The sequence below is a fragment of the Chelonoidis abingdonii genome, chromosome 12 (genome assembly GCF_003597395.2).
Source record: "Chelonoidis abingdonii isolate Lonesome George chromosome 12, CheloAbing_2.0, whole genome shotgun sequence".
In the NCBI taxonomy this organism is placed as follows: Eukaryota; Metazoa; Chordata; order Testudines; family Testudinidae; genus Chelonoidis; species Chelonoidis abingdonii.
The window spans coordinates 13,371-35,306 of NC_133780.1; the positions used below are offsets into that span (position 1 = coordinate 13,371).

General features: G+C 56.4%; 2 protein-coding genes across 4 annotated transcripts; one reads left to right on the forward strand and one right to left on the reverse strand.

Annotated features, from left to right (window-relative positions):
• Positions 1 to 831: 831 nt before the first annotated feature.
• On the reverse strand, positions 832 to 11,867 carry KIFC1 (kinesin family member C1). Of its 3 annotated transcripts, XM_032788346.2 has the most exons (18): positions 11,371 to 11,867; positions 10,633 to 10,760; positions 10,319 to 10,457; positions 10,103 to 10,211; positions 9,914 to 9,967; positions 6,120 to 6,164; positions 5,813 to 6,008; positions 5,539 to 5,716; positions 4,536 to 4,703; positions 4,228 to 4,356; positions 2,891 to 3,007; positions 2,634 to 2,807; positions 2,344 to 2,511; positions 2,125 to 2,263; positions 1,810 to 1,949; positions 1,470 to 1,543; positions 1,149 to 1,224; positions 832 to 1,049 (listed from the first exon to the last, which is right to left on the reverse strand). In XM_032788346.2, the coding sequence occupies exons 3-18, from the start codon at positions 10,445 to 10,447 to the stop codon at positions 1,005 to 1,007; spliced, it is 1,941 nt and encodes a 646-aa protein (XP_032644237.1). In that variant the 5' UTR covers positions 10,448 to 10,457; positions 10,633 to 10,760; positions 11,371 to 11,867; the 3' UTR covers positions 832 to 1,004. The 3 variants fall into 3 exon arrangements, with proteins under 3 accessions (XP_032644237.1, XP_032644239.1, XP_032644240.1); XM_032788348.2 differs by lacking the exon at positions 6,120 to 6,164; XM_032788349.2 differs by lacking the exon at positions 2,891 to 3,007.
• A 477-nt stretch (positions 11,868 to 12,344) lies between these two features.
• Positions 12,345 to 21,899, forward strand: PHF1 (PHD finger protein 1). The gene is made up of 15 exons (XM_032788350.2): positions 12,345 to 13,123; positions 14,426 to 14,629; positions 14,711 to 14,792; positions 15,231 to 15,326; positions 15,411 to 15,520; positions 15,846 to 15,994; positions 17,122 to 17,217; positions 17,486 to 17,554; positions 17,634 to 17,757; positions 18,097 to 18,164; positions 19,445 to 19,591; positions 19,991 to 20,126; positions 20,217 to 20,320; positions 20,402 to 20,461; positions 20,901 to 21,899. The coding sequence occupies exons 2-15, from the start codon at positions 14,441 to 14,443 to the stop codon at positions 21,211 to 21,213; spliced, it is 1,743 nt and encodes a 580-aa protein (XP_032644241.1). The 5' UTR covers positions 12,345 to 13,123; positions 14,426 to 14,440; the 3' UTR covers positions 21,214 to 21,899.
• Positions 21,900 to 21,936: the final 37 nt, after the last annotated feature.

A 21,936-nucleotide genomic window follows, 5' to 3' on the forward strand; every position in this document is an offset into this window, starting at 1 on the left:
CCCGAACCCTACCCGAGTCTGAACCCAGCCCTCACCCCTCACCTACCTCTAACCCACCCCATACCCTACTCCAATCCCCTAACCCCAACCGCCACCCTAATGCTAAACCACTAACCTCAGCCCTACCCCTAAACTCTAACCCCACAGGTCCTGTTCCCCCATCCACAGATCCCATCCAGACACTCACCCTGCCCTACAGATCATTCCACACCTGTAGGTCCTGTCCCCCCAAGCCCACCAGATCCTTCAACCAGGCATGACACTGCCTCCCCGCACAGATCTTCCACACCCCCGGCCCTGTCCCCTCCCCTCAGATCCTCCACACCCCCAGGTCCTGTCCCCAATGCCCCCCACCCCCCATATCCTCCACACTTCCAAGGTCCTGTCCCCCCACACCTCAAACCCCACAGATCCTCCACACCCTCAAGTCCTGTCTCCCCGCTCAGCCCCAGATTCTCCACACCCCCAGGCCCTGTCCCCTCCCCATCCCAGAGATCCTCCACACCCCCAGGCGACTCACAGGGGATAACAGGACTGAGCCTGGGCCTCTGGACACAAACGGCACTGACTTCCCCTCAGAGCCATGCAGGAGCCCTGCCCTTGAGCGGAGATGGGGGGCATGACTTCCAGGGGCAGGAGAAGCTGGCAGTGGAGTGGGGATATTGAGCAGGTGAATGAACAGCACCAGAGAGGATCTCACACAGGGAGACTATGGCCCAGAGTGACCTGGTTCCCACCGACAACAATACAGCCAAGGCCCAGCTGATAGCTCACTGCACCCACGTTGCAGCTTGGACAGCCGGGTTCCCTCCCCGAGTGCACACAACCAGCAGCTGTAAAAGACATTTTATTTCCAGCACTCATGCTGAGTCCATACCAGTATTAAAAACAAGACACAAGATAAGCCTCACACACATCACCCCACAGCTCCGGTGGGTGCAGAAAGCGTTGCTCCCACAGGGCTCCAGATGCATCCTGCAGCCAAGCCAGGATGGTGGCACCCCTCACTTCCTGTTGGCCTGCGCTGTTCCAATGACGCACTCGTTCACCTGGAAGGGGGAGAGATGGAGTTGAGCAGGAAGCTGCAGCATGGTAACATGGGCAACCCCCTTCCATCTGCCTCAGCCATGCACCAGTCAGTCACTTACTTTGCTGGCAAAGCGCAGGGAGTTCAGGGACTCTGACAAGTTGTCCTCCAGTGGGGAGATGTTCACAAACATCAGCCTGGGGGCATTGGGAAGGGGAGGAACAGAGGTCAGAGGGGCCCGCAGAAGCCCTCTTCTGGCACCACCCCCAGCACCAGTGTCCCTACACTTTCCCTAACTCTTAGACTTCCTCCACTCCCTGTCCATACAGTGTGTCCCATAGCCCTGCCCTCCACCTTGGTGCTAAATCCATCTCCATACATCTCTGCCTCAACCTTCTCCCCAACTCCTACTATTCCTACTGTCGCCCCCATTGTTACTCACATCTTAGAGTTGCCCCCCAGCGAGTTCTGCAGCAGGTAGGTGAGTTTGCTGTTCCTGTAGGGTATGTGGGGCTCCTGCAAAGTGGGAAGACAGGAGTCAGCTCCCCATGGTCCATGAGGAGGGGGCATGTTGTTACCCCTGGGCAGGGAGATTTCATAACATCTATCTCAGGCCCCGGCCTCACTGTGGCTCCCCTATACTAGGCAGGGAAGGGCTGGGGGAGAGGGAGGGGGCAGTGGGGTGCATACAGGTGGTATGTTATGTTGCCTACAGCACTATGACCACTGGCCTTGGGGGAAGAGACTGCTCATAATGAGGCATGGGGTGTCCTAGCTGTTACCTTGTTGGAAAGTGCCATGATGACCAGTCCCAGGGTAGAGAGGCTAGTGTTGATGGCTTGGGTCTCCCTCAACCGCTCCCCCTTCGAGAAGGACTTGTCCAGCCGCTCACTGCCTGCCAGGTCCACCAGGCTTAGCACCGCTGCAGTAAAGGGAGAGGGAATGGATATGAGAAAGGCCTGGGATAGGGCACCTCACCCAGCTCTCCCACAAATGGCAGGGCAGTCACACCACAGCTGGGCTTAGTGATCAGTGCTCCCCCAGCCCTGTCTTCTAGTTATTCTGTGGCAGCCCCAGCCACCACCTCCCACACTCACAGACACTGTGCAGGTCCCGGCTCCGGTTCCAGCCCTCCATGCGCAGCTGGAAAAGGCTGTGGCTGCGGGAAGAGCGGTCATTCAGAGCCGTCTTCGCCACAGAGCGGTTGGCCTTGGCCGTTTGCAGTAGCTTCAGCACCTGGGTAATGCAGGGTGTGTTAGTGAGATCAGTACAGCAACTAAGCCCACCTGCTCCAGCACACCCACATCTCAGCTCACCTCATCCTCGGAGTCCACAGGCACATAGCGCAGGTTGGGAACATGCAGCTCCTCGCTGCTCTGGCTGACCCGCTTGATCTCCAGTTCGGCGCCCCGCTCTGGCCGCCCCACCAGCAGGTCCCGCAGCGACTCATTGTAGATCTCCAGGAAGTTGGCCGTGAAATGGTACTGAGGTGTGAGTAGGAGACAGAAACAACATAAGAACCATGAGATTGTGGGGGGACCAGGTATGCTACCAGAGCCACAGGGTTGGGGGCAGGCATGAAGGGCAGAGTGGGATGCTCACTCACCTGCCAGCCCTTGGGCTCCAGTTCCCGTGCCCCCTGGAAGACCTGCCGCACTGCCCGAGGAATCATGCCCATAGTCTCGGGACCCATGTCATCTGGCCCCTCCATGGTATAGGTCTTACCACTGCCTGTCTGTCCATAGGCAAAGATGCATACATGGTACCCATCCAGAGCGGACTGCAGGGAGGGAGGAGGAAGTGGTCACTATGGGGGTAACCCCCAGATGCCCAATCCCCCAAGTCCTGTACCACACTCTGTACCTGCACCAACAGCGCAATCTCTTCAAACACCTCCTCCTGGGAGCAGGCAGGGGAGAACACCCGGTCAAAGCTGAAATCGTATTTCACATCACCCTTGCGGTCACGCCCAACGTGGGACTTGAAGGAGAGACAGACATGTGGGTCAGACTATAGGACTCATTCCCAGGACCCTAGGCCTGGGCTGGGGGAATTGACAGCCACCTCTGCGCCTCTGATGGGAAGTCCCCAGAATGGGAATGAGGGGCAGTGATTGCAGAGGGTTTTTTAAGGCAAGAGGAGGCCATGAGGATCTGCAGAGGAGCCAAGCCAGACAGGGTGAAGGGGTGGCTCAGTGGCAGGTGAGATTCAACACCGGTGAGTGCAAGCTGCTAATGGAACTACTTGGCTGCCCGTCTGAGTCTGAGATTAACGAACCCTTCAGAGAAGGCCCCAGGTTTCTAACATGCTGCCAGGAAATTGCAGGGGCAGGGGATGAGGTAAATTGCCTCTCCATGCAGCATCTGTGGCTATTACTGGACATACTACAGATCTGGCAGCCACACTTCAAAAGGATGATGCAAAACTGGGAAAGGTTCAGAGAAAAGCTACAAGATTTGAAGGCTGGAAAACCTGCCTCAGTAAGAGACTGAAGGAGTTCCCTCTATTCAGCTTATTAAAGGGAAGGCTCAAAGGAGACTTGATCATGGTCTCCACTTACATATATGGACAAATTTGAGAGCAGAAGGCTCTAAGCTACCAGACAGAGACAGAAGGAGCTGAAGCCACACAAATGCAGGCTACAGATAAGATGCAAGGTGTTAACAGACCACAGGAAGCACTGCCCCAAGGGCATTGCAGCAGGAACTCTCCGTCACTGGGAGTCTCATGTATGAATGTCTGTGCACCATCTACACTACGATTCACCCTTCTTCACATGTTCATTCGCATAGATCTATAGCCTGCTGCTCAGAAAAACGCTAGCCCCTGGAGGTGTGAGAAGGCTGGTCTCAAGGCAACAGGCCCAGCTGGGCTGTGAGGTGCTGACAAGGTTTCCAAAGCTCCAAGCACAGGAGCCCTACATTTTAGCATCAGCAAGTCAGAAGCAGAGTCAGCCACTCCTTGGCTTGGGGCTGAGGCGGCTGACTCGGAATCCCTGCAGGGGGAATTGCCCAAGGCTAGTGCCTGTGTAGTGTGCAAGCTGTAGATTGCACCAGCGTTCTCCAACTTAACCACACTAATGCCATGTCCAAACAGTGACTGCCCTGAATGGCCCTGAATATCATCCAATGCACAGCCAGAGCGCTGGCTATGGCCCATCACAAAGACAGAGCTAGCGATGCCCCAGTCCCTGGACTCACCTCCTCCACTTTGGAGAGCACCAGGGCCTTGTTGTCCTGCAGGGGGAAGTGCAGGTGCTCCAGTCCCTTCTGTCTCTCCTTCTCCCAGGCTAGCAGGGGGCGCACACGGCAGAACACACGGATGTTACCCTGGGGACAGGAGATGTGTCAGTCCAGTGCGGGGAAGGCTGTCCCCAGCTCCCACCAGCTGTCCCTCCCAATCCCATCTTCTAGCCCTCACCCCCAACCCCCTGCCTGGTGTCCTGCCTTAATTCCCAGCCCCACCCCTCCCCACCCCAAGGTGGGGCAGAATGAGAGCCTCCTGTCACCTTGAGCTCCTGCACCAGGTTGTGCAGCCTCCTCCTCTCCATCTCCAGGTGGTGCAACCGCTCCTCCTGCTGGGTCATAACCTGCAGCTGGGCTGCCACCTGGCCTCTCAACTCCTTGTTCTCACACTCCCTCTGGGCCAGGCCCTCCTCTGCCAGCTTTAGCTTCACCTGGAGCAGGACCGGGAGTTAGGGGTTACTGCTAGAGACTTGCTTGGAGTTCTCGGGATATCACAATACACCCCCCACCCCAGGCCCCCACCAGGAGAGACAACAGACCATGTCACAAGCTATGGGTCAAGCCAGCGCATGTGACTCCCTGCTGCTGAGACTTGCTAGACATGGAATATAGCTGATAACCTGGTCAAAGCAAAGCTGTTGTGGGAAATGCATGCAATGGTGCAGAAAGCAGTGCTTGTTTGCAGTGCAAGTGAATCAAAGAGGCCCAACATTAGGGCCAGGATTTTAAAAGGGAGTTGGGCCTGAACATTGGGGAAAGGTTCCTTTGAAACATCCTGCAAGGACAGCAGTTGCTTTACGGAGGTGCAGCACTCTCAGCAAGGCAATAAACTAAAGCAGAACAGTCAGACACAGAAGTAAGTCCTGAAAGAAAAGTGGGGTTGTGACACTGGCAATAGGGGAATTTCTAGGAGACTGGAGCAGAGCACAATGTTGTCCCAGCAAGTCTACGTAAAGCCTTCATAAGGTTGAGCTGTTGCTATAGGAAACAAAGCTTGTGTCTAGGAAGTGCAGATTGAACCCATGCATGGAAGCGGCAGCAGCTGTTGCATAAGGCTTGGTTCCTCTCAGTACAGCATGCAGGTGACCCAACAAGTACATAACCTGTCTACTGAACAGGAATCTGACAGGGCACAGCTGGGTTTAAGGGTACAGCACGTTATGGGAGATCCTAGCACAGGCGCCACATGACCTAGATCGGTCCAGCTCTGGCTCCAGTGAGGGAGGTTAACATCACATCTCCCCCCTTCCCAAGATCAAGACCCACCTCTCTGGTCTCCAGCAGGGATGACAGGTCCTGCTTGGTCCCCTCTAGCTGCCCAATGGTTCTGCTGTAGCTGGTGACCTGCTCCTCCAGTTGCTGTTTCAGGTCTGACAGCTCCATCACCTCGTGGAGCCTCTGCTGTGCCTGCTCCTGGCAAGTGTGCAGCACGGAGCTCAGTATGCTACAGAAGTAGTGGCAGGGTGAGATAGAGCAGGAGTCATTCCCCCCCCAACCAGAATGACGAGGATCCCTCCCCCTCAGCCCTCTCGCTTCTCACCTGACCTGGCTGCTCAGTTCCCGGTTCTGAACCACCTGCTCCTGCAGCTGCCTCTTGAGCTGCTGATTCTCCCCATCCAGTCTCTGTACCTTGTCCTTGTAGCTGCTCACCTTGGTCCGCATATCACTCAACTGGCCCTTCAGGTCCCAGGCAGCCCGCTTTTTCCCATCGTTCCCTACAGCTAGGGCAGGGGCTGCTGTGGGGAGAAAGGGGGAGGCAGGTGAGGCTGGATCCAGCAGGGCTATCCTTCTCTCCATCTCTGGATTCACCCCTTCTTGACACCAAGCCTCTCCTGCTGCTGCCTTACCCATCTTTGGAGCTGCTGCCACAGGCACCGGCCTCCTGACGACATCTGCAGAGGGAGAGGGGAGAGCATGTGTCATGGAACTACAGGCCCGTGCTCTTGAACAGTCCCTGGGAGGATCCCTTCAGCGTGTCAGCCTCCTTAGGGTCTCTCACTCACTAGGCCTCTTGACTTCACTGACTCCTGGACCAAAACCTCAGAGCCTTCAGCATCCCTCCTTCACACTGTGAGCGCCCCATAGCGACTCCACCTGAGTTGGACACCCGGGGAAGACTTGCACCCCCAAAAGGAGCACTGCACCCCCAGCTCCTTTGATCTACGGTGACTCTCAACCAACATTGTAAAAGCAGAAAGGTTTATTAGATGTCTGGAACACAGCGCAGCAAGTCTTTAGTTAACACAGGCAACGGAAAGTTACAGCCAGCTGGATCTGGATCTGTCCAGAGCCCTCTAACTCCTCTTTAATCCCAGTCCAGAAGCTTCTTTCTTGCCTCCAGCAGCCCACACTTAACAACCACACCTGGCTGCTCCCTAGTCCTTTGTCCGCCAGCTGGCTTCCTAAGGAGGGTGGGCCATCCATGGCTGTTTGTTGCTAGGTGCCAATAACTGGAGTGGCTATTGTCTTCTGAGACTCTCCATGGGCATGGGGCCCCAGTCAGCTAGGCGTTGGTCCCGCCTGTATATCTGGATCACAGCAAAGAGTAAACGATCTTTCTCCCCCACCCCTCTGACTTTGTTAATTACACACCACATAGGGGAAACTGAGGCACACATAGTAATCATCCAAAATATGATGACTAATTCCCACTCCACAGCAAACCATGGCATCAAGCAGTTGTGAGTGGCTATGAGAGGAAACAGAGCTGACTGGAGGGGCAGACTTGGAAACTCTGAGCAAGGAATATGCCTGCTGTTTGGAAGTGCTGTGTACAAGGAAACAGGACACACTGAACATTTTTGTAAACTAGGGGGTCCTCACTTCATAGCTCTTGTATGCTGAGGTCCGGCATGCCCCAGGCGTCCTTGCATCTTTATGTTCGCCCTCCCAAGCTCCCTGTGTGCTACCCTCCCATCCTCTTCTTTTCAGAACTTCATGCAACTCACAGGGTTATATGTGCCCCCTTCCCACTATTATCACAAGGGGTTGTGTGCCTCCCATTTTTGGATGTCACTCCTCCATTCTCACCCCCACAGCAGGGGCTCTGTTTGCCTATTCTCCCTCCATTGCAATGGCTCTGTAAATGTCCCCATCCCCTCTTTCCCCATGCCAGAAGCTGTGTGCACCCCATGACAAAACAGGAATTTTCTGTAATATTTTTATGATTCTTGTGTGCCTCAGTTTACTTCTGTACTTTACATTGCTAGCCAGCAGGTGCAAAATAATTCAAGAGCTACTCTTGGGGCATAGCAGATGGGAGGTGCTGTGTCATGTAACTGGCTGGTGTGGAACAGATGGGTGTTAAAGGACTGGCTGGAACTGACCATACCACTGGAGGATGAGCCAAAACAATGAAAGCCCCAAGGACAGAACATGGCACTTGGCAAATTGACAATTTAGTTACTGAAACCATTCAGTAGCTGACTCTCTGCCACCACCTGTCAGGCAGCCACAGGGACTGGGCTATACTCCAGCCTGAAACCAGTTCCTTGGGAGTACCCCTTTAGTATGCTAGGCCCCAAGGACCCATACCCTTCTACAGGGACACGCCATGGCCTCCAAGAATCCAAAACAGGGGACTTGTCTACACTTAAAATGCTGCAGCTGAGCCCGTGTAGTGCTTCATAACAGGAGAGGTTCTCCCCTTGCTGTAGGTACACCACACCCTGAGAGGTAGTAGCTATATCAACGGGAGCCTAGAGCTGGCTCTCATCAAAGTCAACTTGGCTGTCTCTCTGTCCCTAGTCCCAGGTGAGAGCTGCACAGTTTCTTCCAACAGCCAACTGTTATGCCCAAGTTATCGACCCATGCTGAGATCACATATTCGGTCTGCTGGAGAGTCCGGTGGATAAGTGCCAGTTGTTCTATTCCTGGGGCTCCCGGTGTCTTGGGGCATCCACTATTGATATGGATTGGGTTTAACCAGTCCAGTGGGAAACCAAGGCATACAGAGGAATAAAAAATATCACAGAAAATGGCCACTTCATTGTCAAACCCCTCCATTGTTTGTCTTCTGTCCATCTGGGAGATACGCAGGGTATAAGTTATTAGGAGCAGGAACAGAGATGAGCTGGGGTATCAGTAGGCGGGAAGGGGTTCATGGGTGCTCACTGTGACACTGTATAAAATCGGGGGGACACTTTAGGATACTACGAATGCAATTTTACACTATTGGTAAGGAGTTATGGCAGATATACCATGTAAGATATCTACAAAAATGTTATGATTTGTCAGATATGATAATCTTGTTTATATCACCTTTTGTATTATGAGTTACAGATACGTATATATGTCTCTATTTTAAACTTGGGCTATGCTTCTGGGTGACACCCCCAGACAGTTTGGAATCAGCATGATGGCCCATTAATGACCATCTGCTATACAACTGACCCATTGAAAGAAGGCAGAGGATACACCTTCCGACTCAGAAAGGCATGCGCAGGCATGTCCATGGATGGAAAAGGCTTCCAAGCCATGTGCTGGGCAGCTTGTGTTTGAAAAAATGGACGCATGGGCCGCATGACAAAATACTACAAAAGACAGCTGCATCTTCTCCATTTTGTCTTCAATCCTGCTTTTTACTTCTGGAGGAATTTTGCTACAAACCGAAGCTCTGAATAAAGGACTGAATGACCCACCCAAGCTGTGGATGTATTCCAGAGGAACTTTCAAGCCAGCAAACTCACCAATACTGCTAGGAACCTGATAGATGAACTTTAAAGTCTTTGTGCCTATGTGACTGCTTTATCATCTCTTTTTTTGTTCTGTTTCTTTATAATAAACCTTTAGTTTTGGACACTAAAGAATTGGCTGACAGCACAGTATTTTGGGTAAGATCCAATCCCATACTGCCCTGGTGATGTGGCTGACCCTTTGGGGTCAGAAGAACACTTTGTATATGAGAGCATATACAACTTCTCACTGTACTTGACCTAGGTGCTGATTGGGAGCCAGAGAACCAGAATGCAATAAGGTGGCTGTGTGATTCCCCTTTTTTTTGTTTTGTTTTTTGCTTCTTGATAACCGAGGGAGCAGCAGCACAGTTTGTGACTGTTTGGGGAGTTTAACTTCAGTGTTACCCACCAGTCTTGGGAGTGTCTGACCTCCCTTTTGCAGCCCGCCCTTGGCATTTCCAGTGAGCGCTGGACCTGGTACCATGGGTCACACTCACAACCTGTAGGTTGATCTGCAGGCAATTCCAGAGGTGCTAGAGGATGTGGCTGTGCCAAAACAATGGCAGGGACTCTGTGGGCCCTACACCACCACCACCACCCCCGCCCCCCACTTTCAGTTTTCTGGTTTCCCCCAAAGTCACTAGGGTTCTGACTACTGTTGCCTTGAACATTCCCCCAATTTTTGGAACAGATCAACTGCAGCATTCAGGAGTATCGTATTTGACAGAAAAACGCAGTTGAGTTGAGCTTAAGGCTCATGTCTCCCTTTGAGCCCTCTTCATGGGAGCTTAGGCCTAGGGCTTCGAGTTGGCAAAGGGTGCTCAGCTCATTAGGAAGTATCACCCACCAACAGTCTTCCCAGTACTGGGTCCCACAGAGCTCTGGATGACAGTGCTGGGTTTGGCAAGTGGCATCAGGTCACAAGGAGCGTCCCCTCAGAGTAAAAGTCCCAGTCCCACAAATACCTGCAACTGAGGCTGCTGGGATGGTCAGTTCTGGTCGAAGCGAAGTTCGGCGGCCTGTGGTGGACATGAAGCATCATCATTAGCAGGACCCCTTGTGTCAGCTCCCTGTTCTCATGAACACAAAGGTCCCTGCACCCTGCAGGCAAACATACCCCACATTCCCAGCACACATCCTTCCCAAGAGCTCACCTGCTCTTTGAGTCCTAGGTACTGCAGCTGCTGCCGAAGCCTTGGAACAAGAGGTGGCGATGGAGGCTGCCACCCTCCTGGTTGGTACAGGGAGCCTTCGGGCACGTTTCTAGTGGGAGGGGAAGAGAGGAGACAGTAAGTGGAGCAGAGCCCTGGAGAACAGGAAAATGAAGTGGGTCAAGAAACCACCTTTCACATCTGCCTGCTGCATCTCACCTGTTCGGCTGGAGGCTGATTCTCATCACTAGGTCCTCGCTTGGCCCTCAAGCCAGGCACAGGCAACTGGGAAAGGGCCTTCCCTACAAGTGGCACCTGCCATCCATCAGCATTCCCCTTCTGCTCCATGCGGAGACCTCTGGGAAGGAGTAAGGGGGCTTGATCAGTCACAAGTTAGACACCCCGATGCCTGTGCATGCACCCAGAGCAGGGTGAGAGCCCCCCATACATGCCCCGTCGCACCCCAGCCCCTGCCATAGTGAGACCCGCTGGAGGGGTGGGATCTGGTTGGTGCCCATGAGTGGAGGGTTCACCTGAGACCAAGCAAACTCCTTCCACACAGGGAGACAGAAGCCAATGGAAGCAGATTCTGCGCCTGTGCCCAAGTCACACTTCTCCCAGTCTGAGTGGAGCTGCTGGGGTTCTGGGCTCTGAAGTGAACCTGTGGGGAGAAGGGGAGACTGGCAGGTGAATGCTAGGTGTTGGGAGAGATGGGAAACAGGAACTTCCCCAACCCCACCCATCTGTATCGCAAGCCCCTGCCTCTGCCTCTGCCCCCCAGTCCAACCAACCATCTGAATCCCATGGCACTGCCTCTGTCCCACCACAGCCCAGCCCCAAACAGCTGCACCCCACGGCGCTGCCTCCGCCCCCCCAGCCCAACATCTGCACCCCACGGCGCTGCCTCTCTGTCCCCCCCTACAGCCCAACATCTGCACCCCAAACCGCTGCCTCCGCCCCCCCCAGCCCAACATCTGCACCCCAAACCGCTGCCTCCGCCCCCCCCAGCCCAACATCTGCACCCCAAACCGCTGCCTCCAGCCCGACATCTGCACCCCACGGCGCTGCCTCCAGCCCCCCAGCCCGACATCTGCACCCCACGGCGCTGCCTCTCTGTCCCCGCCAGCCCAACCCACCACGCGGTGCTTCAGGAACAACCCGACCTGACCGCCCCAGGGCCTCTCTCCCCCTCCCCCGGGAGTCCAGCCCACGCGCCGCCGCCCCACCGGGAAGGGGGGGCGGGGGACAGGCCGGGCCCGCGCGCCTCTCACCGGCTATCGCCTCGGCGGCGCTAGTTTAATTCTTCTAAGCCTCCTCCGATTCCTTGCGTCATTCGAATTCAAACCGCCCCCACTGAGCCGCCGCCCATTGGCTGCCGAGCGTCTCGCGCTCAGCCAATTGGCTGGTCGCTTCCTTACGGCCCCGTCCTCTTCGAGATCCAACCAATCTGCTGTTTTCACCTTCTCGATTGGCCGGCTCCTCCCGAGCTCCGACCAATCGGAGGCCTCCTCTTACCAACAACCCACACGTGACCCAGTGGAGCTGCCGCTGTGGCCGCGCGCTGCAAGGACCGAGGCTAGTAGAAGGCACGCGCCAACCGGCCAACGGCAGCCTGGGGGCGGGGCTAGGGGAGGGGCAGGAGTAGGGTTTAGGGCCTTGGGCTGAGGGGAGAGAAGGGGAGGGGCATGAGTCTGGGTGAGGGCGTAGTGGGGGAGGGGCATGAGTCTGGGTGACAGGGGCAGTTGAGGGGAGGGGCAGGTGTAGGGGTGACAGGGGCAGTTGAGGGGAGGGGCATGAATCTGGGTAACGGGGCAGTGGGGGAGGGACAGGAGTCTGGGTGACAGGGGCAGGAGTAGGGGTAGCAGGGGCGGTGGGGGAGGGGCATGAGTCTGAGTGACGGGCAGTTGAGGGGAGGGGCAGGTGTAGGGGTGACAGAGGCAGTGAGGGAGGGGCAGAAGTAGGGCTGATAGGGAAAAGGGCAGGAGTCTAGGTGACAGGCAGTTGAGAGGAGGGGCAGGAGTAGGGGTGGCAGGGGCAGTGGGGAAGGGCAAGAGTTGGAGTGGAGGAGGCAGTGGGGAGAGGCAGGAGTAGGGGTGATGGTGGGGGCAGTGGGGGAGGGGCAGGAGTAGGAGTGAAAGGGGCAATGGGGAGGGGTAAGAGTAGTGATGACAGGGTGGGGGGAGAAGGGTAGGGGTGAAAGAGGCAGTCAAAGGGAGGGGGGGCAGGAGTAGGGCTGACAGAGTGGGGGGAGGAGCAAGGGACATTGGAGAGTAATGTGGAGGGGGCAGAAGGGGAGAAGTAGAGGGTGGGGCAGGGGCTGGGGGAGGCAGGAGTGACAGAGGAGAGGGTGGATCCAAGAGAGAAGGGGCCTGGAGAAGGGAAAGAGGCAGCTGGAGGGCAGTTAACCGGAGGGCAGGGCAGAGGGTTGCTGAAGGGGATGACAGAGCAGGGAAGAGGATGCACAAAGTTATGGAGGGGGGCAGTGGGGAGGGAGGAGACAGGAGTGACCCCAGGGCTGGTTGCAGAAGATGTGGAGCCTTTCCCGCTGTGGCCCAGGGTTGGGACTGGCTGGCTCAGGGCACTGGGAAAGGATTCCAGGGCCTGGCCCCTCTAGGTGGAGCTGGACATGATCCCACCCTGGCTGGCGCAGGGAACTGGGATCATAAGAGGTGGAGGATCACCCCCACCATAGCCGTCTAGTGCTGTGCTCACTGTCAGTGCAGATCCGGAGGAGGGGGGGTCCTGAGGGGGGTGCCGAGAGCCTGCTCTGCAGGCAGCGCCAGGAGGGGGGTGTTAGGGGGGTCCCCTCCCCCAGCGTCTCTCCGCATCCCCCCTCGTTCCTCCCTGCTCTGGCGGCTGCTGCTGCTGCGTCACTGGGCTCAGCTCTAGGATGGAGCCGCAGAGGGGCCTGCTCTTTAGCCCCTGAGGGCCGGGGCAGCCTCCTCAGCCCTGAGAAGCCCCCCCTCCCCAGACTGGGGAGGGGAGAGAGCCGGCCCCCACCCTCACAGGAGACTCGGAGACCTGGTAAGGGCAGGAGTGGCTGAGGGAGGGAGCAACCCCTCCCCCATGCAGAGGAGAGAGATGGGCTGCCCAGCTACAGAGAGCCCCTCCATCCTCCCCCCAAAAGGAGACACCCCCAAATCAGACTTCCTTCATGCCACACTTGAAAGCTCCCACAACTGAGATACCCTCGGTCTGAGCAAAACCAGATCCCAGACCCACCCCAGAGGGCCCTCCTGAATCTGAGGCACCTCCAGATCCCAGACTCACCTCAGAGAAGGCCCCCTAATCTGAGACACTCTAGAGAGGGGCCTCAACTCCAGGACGCCCTCAGATCCCAGGGGCCCCTGAATCAGAAACTGCCCCAGAACCATCCCTGAGAGGACCCCCAGATCCATCCCAAATCTAAGCCCCCCACTGAGACCCCCCCAAATCCAAGATTTTTTACCTCCCAGAGAGGGTCTCCTGAATCCAAGACACCCCCAAGGTTACAGAGTTCCCCCAGAGAGCTCCCCCACATTTGGAACAACCCAAATGTCAGATCCTCCTGAGAGATCCCTCCCAAATTAAGACACCCTCAGATCCCAGACCCCCAAGACAGTGCCCCCTGAACCTGGGACACCCCCAGACTCCCCAAAGATGCCCCCCAAATTTAAGACACCCCCCAGATCCCAGACATCCCCAGAGAGGCCCCCCCGAATCTGGGACACTCCCAGATTCTAGATCCCCCAGAGAGGGTACTCCAAATTCAAGACATCCATGGATCACAGACCGTCTGAAAGTGGGCCCCCTACCTCCAAGACATTCCTGGATCCCAGACACTTCGGTGTGGACCTCCTGAATTTCAGACCCTCAAGACTGGGCTCCTCAGATCTGAGAAACTGTCAGATCCCAGAGCAGATCCCCTGAATCTGACAGATCCCCAGATCCCATACCCTCCCAGAGAGGACAACCCAGGATCCCAGTCACCATAGTGTTCGGTCTACCAGATCTGAGATAACACAGAGAGGGCCCCCTGAATTTGGGACACCCCAGATCAGGCCCCTTAGGTCTGAGACACTCCTAGAGAATCCCTCCCTAGTTCTGATCTCCCTCCAAGAAATGACCCCTGGTTCTGAGACATTCTTCACTCTGGAAGACCCCTAATAAATGGTACCCCAAATCCAAGGCTAGCTCCCCAGATCTATGACCCTCCTCTCACACAAAATATGCCCCCTTGCTATGTAAAGGAATCTCACAGGAGTGGATGCAGTTGCTGGGAATGAAGAATCCTGGGTTCTGTCCTGAGCTCTGGCAGGTGATTGACCATCTCCCCTCACATGGCAGATTGGTCACAATGTGATGGCGAGCGAGCCACCTGCTCAGACTTCCCGGGTGACACGCACGAGCTCCCGCCTGACCTCCGGCCCCTGGAAACGCCCGGCTGCCCCGGTCCCTTCTGTGGCTCCCAGCCGGCCCCGCTTCTGGGAGGGGCAGGATGTGCTGGCCCGCTGGACCGATGGCCTGCTCTATCTGGGTACCATCAAGAAGGTGAGTGAAGCCCTCCCAAACACACTAGGGCTGCCTACTCTGACTGTCCCTGCACTCACTCACCCCTCTCTCCTCTGGCAGGTGGATGCTTCACGGCAGGTTTGCCTAGTGCAGTTTGAGGACAATTCCCAGTTCCTGGTGCTCTGGAAGGACATTAACCCTGGTGAGCACTGGAGTCCTGATGTTGTCTTGCTCTCAGCCCACAGCCCCAGCTCCTCCAAGCCCACAGTCCCATGACTCCCACCCCCCACAGCTCTGCCAGTGCTCCATAGTCTTGACCCCCAGCCCTCTCAGGTTTGTTGATGCCTCTTATTCCCAACCCATTGCCCCTCCTCTTTCTACCCCAGCCCTGGGCTCCCTCCACACACAGCTCTACCGGTACTCCTCAGTCCTGATTCACAGCCTCCTTCTGTCCTAGGCCTGGGCTTCCCACCCACAGCTTTGCCAGTGCCCCTCACTCACAGACCCTGCTATCCTATGCTTTCTCCATATGCACAGCTCTGCTGGTGCCCCTCAGTCCTGATCTGCAGCCCTCTGCTATCCCAGTCTTGGGCTGCCCCCAGCAAGGCATTAATTGGACAGGTTCCATTCTCTCCCACAGCCGCCGTGCCCGGAGAGGAGCAGATCTGCTGCATGTGTTACTCGGAGTCCGTAAGCCCAGAGAACCAGTTGGTGCGGTGTGAGAAATGTGGGCACAGTAAGTGGTGCTCCCCTCTTCCGCCATCCCCTGGCCATTTTGGGACCCCCTTTCTTCTCTCTCATCAGCTTTCTCCCCTTGCAGCCTACCATCAGGAGTGTCACCTGCCCAGAGTCCTGGATGCGAGCAGCGATGGGGCTGGGGTGCTTGGTGCATGGATGTGCCGGCAGTGTGTCTTCGCTGTGGCCACCAAGGTGAACATGGGGCTGGTAGCGGTGGGAGGCCAGACATCATCTTCTTGTGTCCCCAGTGATGCCTTTGATAAAAAGGGGGTGGGTCGTCCTCATTCCCATTGTCCCCCCCAAGAACGGGCATTGCCCCAAGCTCCCGCTTCCCCCCCCACCCCAGCAGTTTAGCCTCTCTCAATTCCATCCCTTATGAGTCCCCTTCCCCCCAGCAGGTGCATCCCTCTGATTCAAGCCCCCCCGTCGCCCCCAATTCCTGTCCTTCTGTGGATGGATCTATTTATTTTGTGTCCAGGCTGTCTCACACACCCTCTCTCTATTCTCTCATTGGCAGAGGGGTGGTGCACTCAAGAAAGGCCCCTATGCCAAGGCCATGTTGAGCATGAAGCTGGTGCTGCCCTATCAGCTCAAGGCTCTGGAGTGGGATCCAGCACACCTGACCAATCGGCAGCAGTGTTACTGCTACTGTGGAGGCCCTGGAGAGTAAGTTCCCCTTCTGGTCCTGCAGATTCCTGAGGTCAGCACTTGCCCTTGCATCTGCTTCTTTGTGACGAAGAGCAGGAATCAGGAATGTTCCTGCTCCTGCCAAAGTGGGTGTCTTGAGCAGCAGGATTTCAGATCTAGATTGCAACTAGGCCCCTCAATTTGGATCCTGATAGAGCAGGTAACACCTATCCACTGCTTCTGCCCCAAAGGGGTTTCTAACTTGAGAGAGAAATTATCAGGAGTCTTATCTAGCTCCAGCAAGATGATTTGGAATTCTAGAGCTAGCTTTGGACTGGGAGGAGATTCTGAAGCTGGAAGAGTTTTCTAGAGCAGGCTTCATACAGGGAGGTCAATTTCAAGAGCAGGTGTTGGTGCCAGAGATTTCTAGAGCAAGCTCAGAACAGGGAGCATGGTTTCTAGAAGTGGTCTTGTGGCTGAATGAAGTCTCCACAGCAAAGTCCATGGTGGGGTGGGGGTTCTATAATAGCTAAATATGGGAGGAACTTTTTTCTATGACCAGTTCTGGTTTGGGAGGATGCTTCTGAAGTGAGCTCTGAACTAGTGGGTTTCTAGATTGGGTTCTGAAGTTAGATACAGTGTCTAGAAAAGAGTCTGGAGTGCTTTCTGGAATTGGATTTTTCTGGCAAGAGAGTAGCACAGTGTTTATAAAGTCAGTTCAGGTTTTTATGAGGTCCCTGAAGCAGCTTGTGTTGGGGCAGGCTCTTTTCTTGAGCCAGGCTGGGTGTTACTAGAGCAGGATGATCCTTGTAAAACAAATTCCCCAAACAGCTTCCAGCATGAGATTTTTCCAAGGGAGAGAGATTTTTCTAGGCTTGATGAGATGGGGTTTCTGGACCAGAAGGTAGGTTTCTGGCATGGCTTTGGAGCTGTGCACCAGCTCTGCTCCAGCTAAAAACCTGCAGCTCCGGGCTCTGCTCCAAAGTCCTGGTTTCTGGAGCTGCTCATGGGGTGGAGAGGAGTGCACTTCTAGAACTGGGTGATGCCTGGAGTGGATCAGCAAATGCCCCAGGTGAACTCCTTTCTCTCTCCAGTTGGGAGGGTGCTGGGCCCCTGGCAGGCTGCCCCTCAGTCATGTGCTCACTCAGCCTCCCTCTCTCCCCCAGGTGGAACCTGAAGATGTTGCAGTGCTGCAGCTGTGCCCAGTGGTTCCATGAGGCATGTACCCAGTGTCTGAGCAAGCCACTGCTTTATGGAGACAGGTGAGGGGGCATGGAGGAACTCAAGGTGGAGGGCTGAAATCCACGCTGCCCCTTATGGAAACAGGTGAGGGGACATGCAGGGACTGAGGAGGGAAGTGAGATTCACCCCACTACCCTGTGGACATAGGTGAGAGAACAAGAGGGAGATTCAGGGGTGGGGAGGTGAGATCCTCTCACTCCCCTACGTAGACAGGTGAGGGCACATGCGGAGAGAGGTCCCTGAGATCCAGGATTAATTCCCCCCTCACACACCTCGGATCTCTTCCAGATTTTATGTCTTTGAGTGCTGTGTCTGCACTGGGGGCCCTGAGAGCGTACGGAGACTTCCCCTGAGATGGTGAGTCTGGTTCCCTCCTCCACATCTCCAATACATGTCCCCACCATGCCAGAATTGACCCTTCCCGCTCTCCCCACAGGGTGGACGTGGCCCATCTCATTCTCTATCATCTTAGCATCTGCTGCAAAAAGAAATACTTTGACTTTGAGCGGGAGATTCTGCCATTTGCCAGCGAGAACTGGGACAACCTGCTGCTGGGAGAGGTAGGCTGTATGTGGGAAGGGGGCTGCAGGGAAAGTGGAATGTGAGGGGTGGGGGGAAGGAAACAGGGCTAGAAGGAGCAGGGGGAAGTAGTAGGGAATGGGGCTGCAGGAATGGGGAGCAGGGGGAAGGGCTGGGGGAGAGAGGTGAGCAAGGAGCGGGAAAGAGAGGGAGGTTGGGGACCTGGGTGAGAGGTACCCAGTGAGAGGATAGAATGGGGTGGGAAGGATCCAAGGGCTGGCTGGGCGGATATGCTGTGGGGGCAGATGGAGGAGGCAATGGAGGGTCTCTGGACCATGGCCCTCACTGATCCCTCATCCATTCTCATTTGGTCCTTGCAGCTCTCAGATACACCCAAGAGGGATCGGTACAGCCAATTGCTGAGTGCCCTGAGCAGCCACAAAGACAGGTGGGAGGAGCTTTTGTAACACTCTGCTCTGCCTGTATGGCCCCTGCTTCCACATGCCTGCCATGCTCTGCCACTGCCTCTCGCTCACCTAGAACCACGCTGGCAGGGCCGGCTTTAGGCCAATTCCACCAATTCCCCCAAATCGGGCCCCGCGCCCAGTGAGAATCTCTTCCCTGGCTAGAGGTGTCTTTTTAAGTTTTACTCACCTGGCGGCGCTCCGGGTCTTCGGTAGCACTTCGGCGGTGGGTCCTTCACTTGTTCTGGGTCTTTGGCGGCACTTCGGCGGCGGGTCCTTCAGTGCCACCGAAGATCTGGAGCAAGTGAAGGACCCGCCGCCGAAGTGACCCGCCGAAGACTCGGAGCACCACCCGGTGAGTACAAGCCCCACATATGTTTTTTTTATGTGGGTTTTTTTGTTGTTGTTTTTTTTGTCTTCCCTGCCGGGGCCCTGTCGAAACTGGTCAAATTGGGCCCGCACTTCCTAAAGCCGGCCCTGCACACTGGCCCTCACATGTGCTCCCACGTCCTCGCACCCACGCCGAATCACACTGCCCTGGCACACTCTGCCATGCCGTGGCATCTACCTGGACCCATGGCAGCACTTGCATGTGCTGCCACTCCCTTGCACCATCACTGAATCACGCACCTCCTTGCACACTCCACTATGCTAGCCATCACATGCTCTGCCATTAGGGTGACGACAGCAAGTGTGAAAAATAGGGACGGGGGGGGGGGGGGGGGGTAATAGGAGCCTATATAAGAAAAAGACCCCAAAATTGGGACTGTCCCTATAAAATCGGGACATCTGGTCACCCTATCTGCCATGCCCCTGCACCCACACGGCATCACGTTACCCCCTTGCACGCTGCACTATGCTGGCCCACGCATGCTCTGCCACTACCTCCCACTCACCTGGGACCATGCCAGCTCTTTCATGTGCTGCTACTCCCTCGCACCCTCACTGAATAGCACTGCCCCCTCGCACACACACTGGCCCTCACATGCTCCATCATGTCCTCACACCCACTCCCAGTTGCACCAGCCCTTGCAAGCCCCTCCATGCCCCTCCGCACTCTTCCACCCAGCTGGAACCAGGCTAGCCGATGCACACACTGCCACGCCCTAGCACCCACATGACACTGCACCTGTCTTCACGGGCTCTCACAGTACACCCACTCAGTCATGCAGGCTCTTGCACACCCCTGCATTGCCACTACTGATGCTTTTGCCTGGGAGCTGTTTGCCCTGCAGATCTGAGTCTGGTCTCTCTTCTTCTCCAGGTTTATTTCAGGGAAGGAGATCAAGAAGCGGAAGGGTCTCTTTGGGCTCCACATACGAGTGCCACCTCCTGCACCTCAGTGCCCTGGGGGCCATGGTGGCTCCACGGCTCAGCAGCCCCAGGGGCAGCCCCCTCTTACTGACAGCAGGTGAGCAGCCTCAGCTGCCCCAACTCCTCCTGCCCCACACATTCAGCCACCATTGCAGGGCTCTAGCAGGGGGTTAGGGGGCAGTATAGGGGTGGAGAGGCAGGGGAGAGGGCATGGCAGGTGGGAGTCCAGGGACACCACTGAGATGATGTGATGGGGGACTGAGGGAGAGGACATTGGGAGCTCCCTCCCCGCATTCCCCCTGGGGAAGTTCTGTGGGGCCCAGGTTAGGTCCGCAGCAGCAGATACAGTATTGTCAGGAGGGGGCCCAGGGCCTGGGCAGGTCTCTGTACCTTGCCTCCCCGTTCCTATCAGGGTCACTGACCCAGTCCCCTTGGGCTCCTAGTGGAGCAGGCGCGGCCCCCTGCGTGCTGTGCAGATAAGGAGGGTCTCTTACAGCTTCCTTTCAGGGCAGGGCAGCAGTGGGGCAGGGCGCCGGAGGCTACGGAGGCGCAAAGTCCCCCCGGAACCCACAGACACCATGGAGCTGAGGAGCAGCAGGGAGAAGTGGCAGCTGGACAGAGCCCTCACCCAGGTATGCCACAGCCTCCTGCATTGCCCCAGGACCCACCCCCGGGCTTTGGGGACCCTCCCTGGGCACCCCACTGATTGTCCATCCCTGCAGGAGGTGGCGGAGACCCCAGTCAGTGCTAGCCAGACATACTGTGGCTACAGCGGCACCTCCAGCACCTACAACTTCCGCCGCACTGACGCCCGCTGCCTGGAGAGGTGAGGAGGGACCGGCAGGGTGGGGATGCCACTCTGTCCAGCCCTCCATTCACCCCATTTCTCACTCTTTCTCGCCCACAGTGCTCCCATCAGGATGTTTGCCTCCTTCCACCCATCTGCCAACACTGCCCGGACCCTGAGGTGAGGGGAGGCAGGGACAGGGGCAGCTCCCAGGGCATTACCTTCTCCAGAGCCTGTGCTGCAGTGGGGTGTGCTTTTGGGAGAGCAGCCCCTCTCTCCTAGAAGTAGCTCAGAGGCCAGTTTCTAGGGCAGATCCCCAAGGGTTGGTATCTACTCCGGAGCAAGGAATGGGACATTCTAGAACAAGGGCTGTGTTCTCTATGGCAGGGACTGGGTTGTTAAGTGGTTCTAGAGCAGGCTGAGGGCAGAGGGGGACCGTTCTAGAATTGATTCTGGCTGGGTAGAAAGGGGTTCTAAAAGTGGTTCAGGCCAGGATGGGGAAAGCTCCACCCAGGTTAGTGATTTGCAGGTACTTTCTGGAGCAGGCCCTGGGCTGGGACTGAGTGGGGGAGAAGCATTTCATGGTGCAGGCTCCCCTGATCTACCTTGTTTTATACAGGAGCACCACTGTCAGCCCGGACTCCCGCGAAGCACCTGCGCCACAGAGCGAGAGCCCTGAGCATCCCCCTGCCCACACTCCACTGCCCCATGCAAACTACCCAGCCCCCACTACCAAGCACCAGCTGGAGCCCCTGGCCTCCCCTTCCTCCTCCAGCGCTTTGTGCCCAGGCCCTGCCCCTACCAGCAGCAGCTACTTTGGAGCCATGGGGCGCCTGGCTCGTGGGGAGGCTGTCCGCATCCTGGCCCGCAGGGTCACCCTCGATGGCACTGTCCAATACCTGGTGGAATGGGGTGGAGGGGGCATGTTCTGAGTGGGAGGGGAAGTGCCAGAAACAGCCCCTTTATTGGGGCTGCAGAGAGTTGTTGGCCTTCTTCTCTCTCTTCCCCCCCCTCCCCACACACACACTGAACAGAGTGCAACTCCCAGGAGCCCCCAGGACAGAGTGCAGTGTCAGGCCTCTCTCCTGGGAAGGTGATGGGTTTGTCCCTCTCTGACAGCAGTGGGGATTGCAGTGTAGTGGGGCAGGGGGGGCTCTCACCCTCAGCTTGGATATAAGGCAGGAACTGCCTAGTCCTGCTCAAAGAAGGGCCCTAGGATGGATGGGGGGCGGGGCATTCCCTGCTCCCACCAGGAAAATGCTTCATTGTATTCAAAGGGTTTATTTTCTTGTTCTGTTTTTATTATTCTGTAAAATTCTATTTAAAGAAGTGTGATGGGGGGAGGACAGAGCTTGAGGCACCCTGCCACAGTGGGGCTGTCCAAGGCAGAATGGGGACACAGGAATAGGAGGTGACAGCTCCCCAAGGCCTGAGAGGAGAGGGGTGCTGCCAGCACAGTCATCCATCCTGCTTGTAATCTGCTGTACAGATGGCATATGTTCCCCTCCCCACAGGCCAGCTGTGCCCTCTCCCCCATCCCTGTGTGCTGATGCTGTTGTCACCACCCCTATTCTGACTGTACAAACTGACACCTGCAATAAAGAGCTTGCTGCAGCCAGACTCAGCCTGGTCATTGGAGGGAAGGCACCACAGGC

Coding starts and splice junctions, on each gene's coding strand:
- KIFC1 (XM_032788346.2), bottom strand. CDS start 10,447: ATGGAGCAGAAGGGGAATGCTGATGGATGGCAGGTGCCACTTGTAGGG. Junction 6,009..6,119: donor GGCAGCAGCTCCAAAGATGG/GTAAGGCAGCAG, acceptor TTCTCCCCACAG/CAGCCCCTGCCCTAGCTGTA. Junction 1,225..1,469: donor CTGGGGGGCAACTCTAAGAT/GTGAGTAACAAT, acceptor CAATGCCCCCAG/GCTGATGTTTGTGAACATCT.
- PHF1 (XM_032788350.2), top strand. CDS start 14,441: ATGGCGAGCGAGCCACCTGCTCAGACTTCCCGGGTGACACGCACGAGC. Junction 19,592..19,990: donor CCCCCTCTTACTGACAGCAG/GTGAGCAGCCTC, acceptor GGTCTCTTACAG/CTTCCTTTCAGGGCAGGGCA. Junction 20,321..20,401: donor GACGCCCGCTGCCTGGAGAG/GTGAGGAGGGAC, acceptor TCTCGCCCACAG/TGCTCCCATCAGGATGTTTG.